The sequence below is a fragment of the Temnothorax longispinosus genome, chromosome 2 (genome assembly GCF_030848805.1).
Source record: "Temnothorax longispinosus isolate EJ_2023e chromosome 2, Tlon_JGU_v1, whole genome shotgun sequence".
NCBI classification, from domain to species: domain Eukaryota; kingdom Metazoa; phylum Arthropoda; class Insecta; order Hymenoptera; family Formicidae; genus Temnothorax; species Temnothorax longispinosus.
The window spans coordinates 24,022,253-24,033,996 of NC_092359.1; the positions used below are offsets into that span (position 1 = coordinate 24,022,253).

At 38.1% G+C, this 11,744-nt stretch overlaps 3 protein-coding genes across 7 annotated transcripts in view; 1 reads left to right on the forward strand and 2 right to left on the reverse strand.

Annotated features, from left to right (window-relative positions):
• The window catches only part of M (zona pellucida domain-containing protein miniature), a 308,803-nt gene extending 304,011 nt beyond the window's left edge, over nt 1-4,792 (reverse strand). For 2 of the 5 annotated variants that reach the window (XM_071797782.1, XM_071797783.1), the window contains exon 1: nt 193-710. The gene's annotated coding sequence lies outside the window, so the exon portion shown is untranslated. Of the gene's footprint in view, nt 1-116; nt 711-2,467; nt 2,520-2,800; nt 2,913-3,187; nt 3,257-3,627; nt 3,699-4,143; nt 4,228-4,711 lie in introns of those variants that run through there. The other 3 variants (XM_071797780.1, XM_071797778.1, XM_071797781.1) reach the window with 3 other exon arrangements.
• A 780-nt stretch (nt 4,793-5,572) lies between these two features.
• LOC139808336 (STAM-binding protein) lies at nt 5,573-9,748 on the forward strand. Its single transcript, XM_071770211.1, has 8 exons — nt 5,573-5,986; nt 6,369-6,467; nt 6,640-6,861; nt 6,959-7,135; nt 7,315-7,621; nt 7,715-7,827; nt 8,205-8,307; nt 8,572-9,748. Exons 1-8 carry the CDS (start codon nt 5,868-5,870, stop codon nt 8,632-8,634), a joined length of 1,203 nt encoding a protein of 400 aa, XP_071626312.1. The 5' UTR covers nt 5,573-5,867; the 3' UTR covers nt 8,635-9,748.
• Nucleotides 9,744-11,726, reverse strand: Cisd2 (CDGSH iron sulfur domain 2). The gene is made up of 4 exons (XM_071770216.1): nt 11,213-11,726; nt 10,962-11,056; nt 10,296-10,412; nt 9,744-10,057 (listed from the first exon to the last, which is right to left on the reverse strand). Exons 1-4 carry the CDS (start codon nt 11,307-11,309, stop codon nt 9,971-9,973), a joined length of 396 nt encoding a protein of 131 aa, XP_071626317.1. The 5' UTR covers nt 11,310-11,726; the 3' UTR covers nt 9,744-9,970.
• Nucleotides 11,727-11,744: the final 18 nt, after the last annotated feature.

Genomic DNA, 11,744 nt, shown 5'->3' on the forward strand with positions numbered 1-11,744 from the left:
TAGATATTCAGAAAAAATGAACATATCTTTTATAATATAAAATGGATTTTGTATAACGCAGATTTGATTTTTCAAATCGTAGCACGATTTTTCAAATAAATTTAATTTTTTTTTACAGGGGATAAGGATGAACATCCATGCACACACACACGCGAGCGCGCATCCGCGAATAAAGTGACGGGCGATTCTTACGGTAATTGTCGCGCGCCGTCCGCCGCCTTCGATTCTCGATCGCGGCACACGCGACACTCTTCACACTTCACACCGAGCGATGCCGGATCGCATTTTTCGGATAAACGGATACGCGAGCGTTCGTCGAGCAACTCGGCGGTCGACGGTTCACGCGTGGACGGCGTGGAACACGTACGGCTTCGCAAAAACGCGAAAAATTACAGGATTAGACATGGCGGATCGCGTACCCACGGCAGCCTTCGAACGGCCGAGCCGGTGGGGGTCGGAGAGACGAGGCCACGCCACGACGAGGCGATACCCGATATCGACGGACGCGGATGGATGGCGATCGTCCACGTCGATTTATCGCGTCGGAGATGGTCACGGGATCGCGATTCGGCACTATACGGACGCTTGTTTCGCACACGAAAACGAGGGAGAAAAACCGCGCGCGAAACTACGACGCTCCCGCACGACCGTCTGGCGTCGAGTGCTGCGTGATCGTCGCAAGGCTCGCGAGTGAGAGAGATGCGCGGAGCTGATTGGCTGATCGAGGCGATTAGAACAAATAGGGCGTCGTGATTGGTCGCGCGGCGTAACGAAACCGTCTTCCCGTTCAAAATTGTCGCGAAGAAGATTCTCGATGTAGCACAAGTAGTAATACGCCTAAATACGCTACGAATATCGATACTAACGATGTGTTAAGGATGACTACATTTGAGATAAGCGTGATTTAATATTATCGATGCCTATTTTCTAATTCTAAAATCATACGATATTAATTTTAAATAATGAACATTCGTTAATTATCGTAAATTTTAGCGTTTTTCTCTCTAATTAATTGTACGTTATATCGGTCCTGTTTCACTTATTATTGTCGATATTTTCTATTAAGTACGACCATTTGTTTCCTCAAAACGCCAGCGTCGTTGTAAACAAGCCGCGGTCACGATCGCGGGAGCTGTCGACACGTAAATACGTAACACATGTTATTCCTTGACGACTCTCTCGAACGAGTTTTTGCCTCGCCCTTTAATTCTCTTTTTTCGTTCGCAATTATTAACGTCTGCGTAAGTTGAGTGAAATAATAGGTGCTTTCCATTTATATCAAAACTCAGATAAATCTCACTTGTGACGTCGTTCTATCCTTTTTGGTAACTAATGAATAATAAAGACAGAATGACGTCGCAAGTGAGAATTATCTGAGTTTTTATGTAAATGTAAAGCAACTAATGAATAGATACGTGTTTATTTCGTGCCTTTCGGCTTTACACGTTCAACAACATAATATAACGTTATTTATCGATAACGTAAGATGTAACAATGCCTGTTCAGTGGTACTTATAACATAACAATGCGAAAGACGTATTATCTTCTATCGCGTGACTCTCTTCACTCCATTCGCGGATGTGGTCGTTTTGAATCGTACGCTTAACAGAAAATGTCGATAATATTAATTGATAATAAAAATTATTTAGTTACCGTAAATAGCGTTTTTCTCTCTAATTAATTGTACGTTGTATCGGTCCTGTTTCCACTTAATATCGTGTAAACTTAGAAAATAGGCATCGATGCTATTAATCACGCTTCTCTCAAATGTAATCAATAATCATCATTAATACATTGTTGGTATCAGATATTCGTAGCGTATCACTACTTGTGCGACATCGGGTATTTTCTTCGCGACAATTTTGAACGGCAAGACGGTTTCGTTACGCCGGGCGACCAATCACGACGCCCGAATTGTTTTTTGCCTCGATCAGCCGATTACCTCGCGCCGCGCGCGTCACTCTCTCTCTCTCTCTCTCTCTCTCTCTCACTCTCACTCGCAACGGTCGCGTAGCGTTCGTCGGTCACGCGAGAGCTCCGTGGTTTTTTCTAGAAAACGCGCGGCTTTTTTCCCGTTTTCGTGCGCGCAACGAGCGTTCGGAGTGCCGAATTGCGATCCCGTGACCATCTCCGACGCGATAAATGAACGAATCCATCCGCGTCCGACGATATCGTCACCTCGTCTATCCGGCTCGCACCGGCCAGCGGCTCGGCCGTTTGGATATGGCTAATCGCCATATTCGCCATATGTACGCGATCCACCATGCCTCAGGTTGATATTTCGTGTGTCGTACGACACGTTTTTTAAGCATGTCAATTGGCTGCAGGACAGAGAAATTCTCGAGTTTCTAGAAATCAGTACGCCTGACAAAGCTTGTCGTACGACACATGAAATATCAGCCTAACTTTATAAATAAATACATATATTGGAATTAAAATTACCTCAATAAATATGTTTATCACTCACCGACCCCGATGCGCAACAGCGGAATAATATCTGCCACGTAGCTGCGTTGATTCTGTAATAAACAAATATAAAATTCATAAAACGGTGTTCAAAAAAACTTAAATGTTTTAAAACATAATTCTCTTATGAGCATCAAATATTTTATTTATTATTTAATTAGATATTTATTTAAATAATTATATATTTTCCGAAAAAGATCTTTACAAAAATCAATTATTATAAAATATTAAATCACTCCTTTTCTTCTATTATTTCTAAATCATGGTGAAATAAAACGGCTCGAGAATAAACCGGAAAGAATTAGTTTTACACGAAATAAAAAATAATATTTACCGCAAAGTTGTTCCGCTGGCGCCCGATGCCTCTCCCAGGTCCCCTCCTCCTCTCAGGCTGTCCTCTCGGATTGTCAACTCCCTCGATGCAACACTTCCCGCGTCGCTATCTTCTGAAACATATAAATAAATGATTTGATATTAACTAATTCTTACGAATCAAACTTCTTATTCATCATTCAATTACACATTTATTTAAATAAATATTGTGCTAAGAGAGACGCGGCGTCGCTAAATTAATTCGCGAGGTATAGATCTTCGGCCGAACAAGCTTCCGAAATATACATATACGTTCGAACAGATTATCAATATCCGAATCTATACAATCTTCGCGATAGGTATTGCAATAAATGTTAAATGCAGAATTAATGCATGTTATACCACTTACCACAGTTACCACTTGAATAAGTCGCGACGCCACTCGTTCGCAGCCGATCCATCTCATGCCCGTCGCGATCTGGAAATGAAAGAGGAGCGTAATTAACATATGTAATATATAGCAAGGTCACTACGAATCTCGCTCTTAACATCGCGATTATACAATTTCTTACTTTGAGTAGCAAATACTGCATGCTCGCCTTTTAGTATGACTGTCAATTTACATTCTAGCGAATAGGCATATTAATATTCTTGGTAAATATTCGCGATATTCGCGACATTAGATACGATCGTCACTTTCGCGATTGTCCGCGCGACGCGCCTTCGACCGAGCAAGTATCACGAAATGCGTATTTTTTAGAAATATCTACACCCGAGCGCTGAATCGATACTATTCGATAAATACTGTAGTAAATAATGCATGCATAGATTAATAAAGGTTACACTTACCAATTAAACAACTTTTGCGACGCCACTCGTTCCGCATCGTCTCGCCGATCCGTCTCGTGCCCGTTCGCGATCTGGAAATGGAAGGAAAACGTCATCAATATGGCGGAGACGCGTCATCCCCATTTCCCGCGCGGCGCGCGGACAACTTCTCGCGCCAAGGCCGCCAAGCCAAGAGTGTCGGCGTCGCTGGTCGCTATACGCGTCCCGCTCTTAACTTCGCGATCATAAATTTTCCAAACTTCGAAAATCAAATATTATAAACTCGCCTATCATTATTTTGCACTCTAGCGAATAGCGTATTATTTTTGACAGATATCCGCAATATTCGCGCGACATTCGAAAATATAATCGCTTTCGCGATGGCCCTCGCGACGCGCTTTCGGCCGAACAATTAAGTATCGCGGAATACGTATTTTCAAGAATCATTTTAATGCGTCGAGCGTCGAATCCATACTACGCGGATAGATACTACAATGAATAATGCATGCAAGGTTATAATATGTGTTATACACTTACCAATTAAATGAGTCGCGACGGCACTCGTTTCGGAGCCGATCCCTTCCGTCTTCCGTGTCCATTTCTCCGATTGTCCACCGCGATCTGGAAATGGAAGGAGTATTATACGTATCAATATGGCGGAGGTACTTCGTTTCCGCGCGGGCAACTTGTCGCGCCGAAAGCGCCGCGGCCGCGGCCGCGGCGCGTGACGTCAGCGTCGGCGCCGGCGTCGCTAGATCACTACGCGTCCCGCTGTCAACTTCACGATCATGAATTTTCCGGACTTCGAAAATGAAATATTATAAACTCGCCTACTATGACAATTGTTATTTTGCATTCTAGCGAAGAACGTATTAACATTTTCGGTAGATATTCACAATATTCGCGACCCTCGAAAATACGATCGTCACTTTCGCGATTGCCCATCACGCGACGCGCCTTTCGGCCGGACAAGTACGATATACGGCGAAATACGTATTTGTCATATTTTTAAGGAATATCAGTACCCGAGCGCTAAATCTATACTACGCGATAGATACTGCAATGAATACAATACATCCAAGAGTAGTATATGTGTTATTTTTACCAATTAAATGAGTCGTGACGACTCGTTCCGGAGCCGATCCGTTCCATGGACGCCGCGTTCTGGAAGTGCAAGGGGCAAGGGGAACGTCATACGTCATCAACATGGCGGTGACGCTTCGTTTCCCGCGCGCCCCGCGCGGGGCGTGCGGTGCAGCGCACGGTCAATTTCACTTCACGCGTCAAGAGCGACGAGCGATGCAACGCCACTATTACACGTCCCTTTTTTACTTTCGCGTTTATGCGTTTATTTTTCTCACTTTAACAATAAATGCTTGCCTTACATAGCAGTCGTTTTTCGCTTTATTAAATATACAAGTTAATTTTAGTCCGGTATCACGTACGTGACACTACGCAAGTCAAATAAATGGCTAATAAAAGCGTATACCTAATGATTAATGATACTGCGACTCGCTTATTTATACGTTCACAACAATTAATGGCTGCGTTCTGCCAATACTCCGCTAGTCTAGCAATCGTGAGCAGTCGCTCGTTTTCGCTCGTTTCCTCTCCTTTGACCCAATGGATTAAAAGGAGAGGAAACGAGCGACTGCTCACGATTGCTAGGCTAGCGGAGTATCGGCAGAACGCAGCCAATATTAATTTTTACATACTTTTAGACGAAAAATAAAGATATTCCAAGTAGGGAGATTTTATCGGCAGTGCCAGAAAATGCGTAATGCTACGTGCTAAATAGCTCCAACGTTGAAAACGGGTGCGAGTGACGTATGACGTATTGACGTATCAAGTAGTCCAGTATCATGGTCCAATAAAATGCGGTATCAAGCAGAAGCAACGAAACGCTGGCGTGACCGCAGGCCGCTTTCTGCTTCATGAAAGTAACCTTTAAAAGAGGGTGAGAGAGAGAGGGAAAACGAGCTAGTGCATTAGTGCAAGGTGCAAGTGCATTCCTAACCTACCGAATTCGTTATCAAAACGTTATCAAAGAGCACAAATCACAAATCACAAATTGCAGTTTGTTAAGTGCGGCAGATCTTTTAATTAGAACTTGAATTATTAATATTTTTCTACATCTTTTCTCATTTCGAACATCAAAATGACGCCGGGAAGGATACCTATAACGTCGGAAAATTGAGAGAATCTAAAGGATTTTTCAGCCATTTGTTAATATTAGAAGTTTAGCAGAACTAACCTAAAAGATGAACAAAACCAATCAGTCTTGGAAAGAAATGGGTATCACAGACCCCAAGGAGCGGATCAAGGCTCTTACGGAGCATGCCTCGAGAGTAGAAATTGATCCAAATATTGCGCCTAAAAGGTAAAAAATATATATTTATTATTTCGTTATATTGAAATACAATTGTAAAATATCGCTAGAAAGAATGCTATTTCAAAAATATTTGAAATTTGTAAGAAGTAAGAAAAGATTTTTCTGCACAAGGAATCCAGAATGCAGAATTAAAATATTGGATTGTAAAATGGTTTTAAAATTGGACAGTATCTTTTTAGGGGATTGTGTTTATCGTTAAAAAAAATATATGGTTGTTTTACTGCATAAATTCATATAAAGACATTTATGACTCGGTGTAAATATTCACATATACTATAATAGGAATATTATGATACGTGTGCCAATACGTATATCAATTTTAAAAGTGATATAATTTATTTTTCCAATCTTTTTACCTCTATAATTCCAGATATTATCGCACTGGAGTGGAAATGGTCAGATTAGCGAACATGAACATGCAAGATGGCAGCTACGAAAATGCCTTTACATTATATATGAAATTTATAACGTAGGTAATACGTAATAGTAACTTTTACGTTATTATGTTACATATAACAAGTATATTTTTAAATAATAAATGCAAATTTAATATTTTCTCTAAAAAGACGTATTTATTTACATCAAATATTGGACGTAAATATTTATATCTATTTATTACTAAATATTTCCTGTTTTAACAGACTTTTTGTGGATAAAATAAGGGACCATCCGCAATATGATAGTGTATCAGCCAAAGATAGGGCGACGAATAGGGATGATTTACGAATAGTCATTCCTAAAGCAGAGAAACTGAAAAAACAGTTATTGGATCAATATCAAGCAGAGTTTGATAAGTATTTAGAGGATTTGAAAGAAAGAGAAAGGATTGAAAAGGAACGTTTGAGGCAAGAAGAACTTCAAAGGTATTTAATTGTCTTATATATTTATTATTGAAAAAGCATGAAAATCAATAATTTTTATTAAGAACGTTGTTATATAGCGTCATATATTTTTGCTCAGGCATAAGGAAGAGGAAAACAGAAGGAACAAAATGGCTGCTCTGGCTGCTGTCAGAGCGGCTAAGGCTGCTATTACTGCGAATGTACCAGTGGAAACAAAGCCTTTGCCTTCCATTGCACCGAAAACTGTGATGAGCCTTGTGGATGATGATAAAGCATTCAAGACCTCCAAGGATATGTAAGTTTCGTTGTGTTTAAAATTACTTTATTAAAAGTATGATACATCTTAGCGATACGTAAGCGTCAGCTTAATAATTATACATAATAAGATTTGATGTGTTTAAAGTATACTAATTACTAATTACTAATATATAATGACATGCATGTATATATTGTCATATTTAATATATTTTTTAGAAAAACGCCGGCAGTGGATCGTTCTACAAAACCTTCTTTACTAACGAGCGACGGTTTATCTTTGCGCGACGTTATCCTGCCGACCAAATTAATGGACAGCTTTCTGACGCTTGCCTTTAGCAACACGACGAGCAATAAAGAAACATGTGGTATTTTGGCTGGGCGATTAGAGCGAAATAAATTGATGGTAACGCATCTACTAATACCGGAACAAACTGGCACCCCAGATTCTTGTACTACGCATAACGAAGAAGATATCTTTGATTATCAGGATCAGCATAATCTTATCACTCTCGGTTGGATTCATGTACGTAATAATTTACTTTGCGTTTTTATTTCTAATTTCTATTTTTCATTTGTCTATTTTAAATATAATTATGTTATGTATTACGTATTATAGACACATCCTACACAGACTGCATTTTTATCAAGCGTAGATCTTCATACGCACTGTGCTTATCAACTGATGATGGCGGAAGCTATAGCGATAGTTTGTGCGCCTAAATATGATGAGTACGTATGAAAAAATTTTGTGTACACTTTATGTTGAATTCTTCAAACGGTTATTTAAATATTTGGCATTTGACGTCGGTTGAATTCAGCTAAATTCAACTAAATTACGGATTAGTATCCTTCCTAATACATTTCCTCTTTAGATTCAAACAAAATTAAATTTTACGATTATTTGCTTTGTAGTAACTTCTTTTTTTTTTTAATTTGGATAAATATCTATTCTACATTAACTTTGAAGCGTACTTACGTGTATACATTTGTGTCCCCTCCCTGATGTACAAATATAATATAAAAATTTTAATTGTCTATTAACTTAGAATTAAATCAGAACTTGTTTTGATATTTGGTGTGATTTTTATTATAAATATTTTTTACAGGACAGGATTCTTTATCTTAACACCTGATTACGGCTTGGATTTTATCGCAAATTGCAGAGAAACGGGATTTCATCCACATCCTACTGAACCACCGTTATATACAGTAAATATATTACAATTTATTTAATAACATTTTTAACAATATTAATTAAAATTTGAGTGATTAATAATAAAAATAATATATAATTAAATGTTGAGTTAGTAAATTCAAAAAATGGAGTATTGATACTCTATTACTGTACACGAGTAACGAGTAACCATAAATATTGATAACTCGATAACTAATAATTCGATCTTGACATAATTAATATTGTCGTTTTGGTTTGGTATCATGAATATTTACATTACACACTTTTTACTGTTTCAGAAAGCAAGACACTACAAATTAGACGTAATGGCACTCCAAGTGGTAGATTTACGAAGAAAATGATATATCTCGGATACGAGATAATTTACTGAAAAATATTTCTAATTAAATCTTGGAAAATAGCACGTTACAATAAAAATCGCGAATCTTATTACGCGCGTAGTGCATAATTAGTCTTATTATTTATACTTTTACTGTTATTGCTATCACCGAGGGTGGCAGTGTGGTCTTGTGGTAAAGCGCCAGACTCGTACGTTCGTGGAACCAGGTTCGAGCCCACCTGATCACAACGTCCTGTGATCAGGTGGACTCGAACCCGGTTCCACGGGGTTACGAGTCTGGCGCTTTACCACAAGACCACACTGCCACCCTCGGTGATAGCAATAACAGTAAAAGTATAAATAATAAGGCTTGTATTTGTATTTAATATTTTCTCAATTTTAATCAAAAGTTTTAATTTATTTATTACAAGTATATTTACACGTATTGAACAAGCGAAATTAAATGTACATAACATAACATAACCTTTGTTACATTAATATTTTATTTTTGTTGTTTTCATAGTTTCAACAAGGGGTTCTGTTACGTTCTGCTTAAAATATAAATGACGTTTTGAAAAGGATATAGAATATATTTTATACATTTTTCATGTTTATATGTTACATAAAAAGACAAAGTTCAATAATAAATGCCGTAGACTCATACGTGATTAAAACTTCAACTTTATTTTATATAGATGACTATTTTAATTTTTAGTTTAGATATTAAAATAGTCATTGAAAATGTACCTTCGATTTTTTGTTTAAATAGCAAGTTTAATATAAATAATTTTTTTTTATTGTGTAACGTTCTCATTCACAAGACGTTGTACCGTTTTAAACAACGTTCAAGTTAAAATAGATATCTTACTTTCCTTCATAAAAGATATATAAAGTTCATCGTGCCTTTTTGAAAATAACAAGTGTTCATAACATTGAATTCTAATCTTATGCTAGATACGCGAAAGACATCATGTCACAAAACGCTTTGTATATATTAATCTTACTGAAAGATACGTGTGTAGATGGTATGAATATATATGTGAAATAGAATTATTGATTCATTTTGTTTTATCAATTATATTAATCGTTTATTGATTCAATACGTATGCATAAAAATAAAAAGCCACTGAATATATTACGGAAAAATGAATTTATTTATAAACCTTCCCTTATGGAAACCAGACATCTTAAAAAATAAAACTGGTAGACATCATTTTGTAAAATTTATCTACAGAGAGGGGAATAAAGATTTGTCCATTTGACTCTTCCCATATTTATCTACAATCTGACGCGTAAATAGCTATCTTACAGCGATGAGAACGTACCAATGTGATGGTACGTAGTCAACGTAATGATATTTAGCTCTTCTTCGTGACGATAAGTGGACCCACGTTGTCATTGCACTCGTTGTTATGACGTCCATGAGTACCGTCACAGTAAGGCCACTATATATAAAAAATGATTAAAAATGTAGATATATGCACACTCACAACTTTTAATAAACAGTTATTTTAGAGAATATAAGTAATAAATATTTATAAAGAATTTCAAATTGAAAAATACGTAGGGCTACGTTTTCTTTTATTTAATCACTTGTTTGTGTCTTTTTGTAAGAAACAAAATGGAATATCAAAATGTATACGTTTCCTGATCTTAGGAACGTTATATAAGGAAAGAACTTACATTTTCAGATCTCCAACAGCGACAAAATACAGCTTTTTCAGAGATATCTTCGATATCAACAGTGTCCACTACTTTCGCAATGTCTTTCTTTATTTTGAGATTGACGCGACCATTTGGCTATAAAATAAATACGTTGCATTATTACGTGGAAGTGGTTGGAAAAATTAATAGACGTATAAACATATTATTAAAAGAAGATTATCATAAAAATAGTAACATTATTAAGAAAGGAATAATTTGGTTTCTATCGTTATTCATTATATATGTATATATAAATATAATATATATAAATTATAATAATGACAATGTTAAGTAAAAATTAATTTATCCAGAATACAGATGAGATACTTTTTCTTGAACGTGCACTATTATATTCTTTGCGTTAGAAATGAGGTAGAAAATAAAACGTTCCATAACTCGAGTTTTATTTAAATGACACGTTTTCTGTGTGTGTACCAAGTATAATATTTGAATTTTTTAAAATACAGAACAGTTAAGACGTACAAAGTTGAGCTCCGTTACCCTCAGTTTGCAACAAGTTTATGGCAAGTTGAGAAAGTCATTATCTGGAAGTTACATAACTTTCCTAGATATCATAACGGATCAACACTTAACTCTTGTTGTCCTTGATACTTTCTATACAAGAGATAGGCATAAAATACATACCGCAGGTCTGCCATGAGGACAAAACGCCCTGTAGGACATGTATCCTACACCCGCGAGAAGGGCAGTGGGTGGCAGAAGGGCAAACCAGTCCCTCACTGGCATAAAGAAAAAAAGGAGTAAAACGACATGACGTAGAAAAGAATTAAACAGTCTTTTAAATCGAGAGGTTATGTAGGAGTCTGGAAAACGGTACGTCGAGGTATGTACAACAATAGCTGACGCGAGGCATGGAACTGTACGGTGAAAATTACCTCCCAGCCGGAACCATCCGCCTATCGACTCGGGAATCGGTAGGCCGGCCAGATAATTCGGGACGGACACTTTGACAAGATGCGCGATCGGTTCCATAGTCGCTCGGCTTGGCTGACTCGGCGACTGACGACCACTGACGACAGTGACGACAGGCGACAGGCGACACTGGCGACACTCGGGCAACAGTTCCAATCGCCGATTCGCCAACGTTCGCTACAGTGCCGAACTACCTGCAAAATAAGAGAAACTTTCTGCAAAATCAGTCTTTTTGACAAATCGCTATATTCAAACACAACGTAGTGCCTCGAAATAAGATACAAGGCATTTTAAAAAATTAGCTACATTTAACGTTACATCTAACACGTAAATCGGAAAACTGAAAAAGGCCCGCTCCCCTCAGTCGCGCACTGCCGCACTCGCCTATACACGCTCCTGATCGGCACGCTGCGCGATTGGCCGACAGCGAGGCATGGAGGGGGTTCGCGGTGACGAGGTGAAAGACCGGTGGCGCGCGCAGGTGGCGCCGCGCGC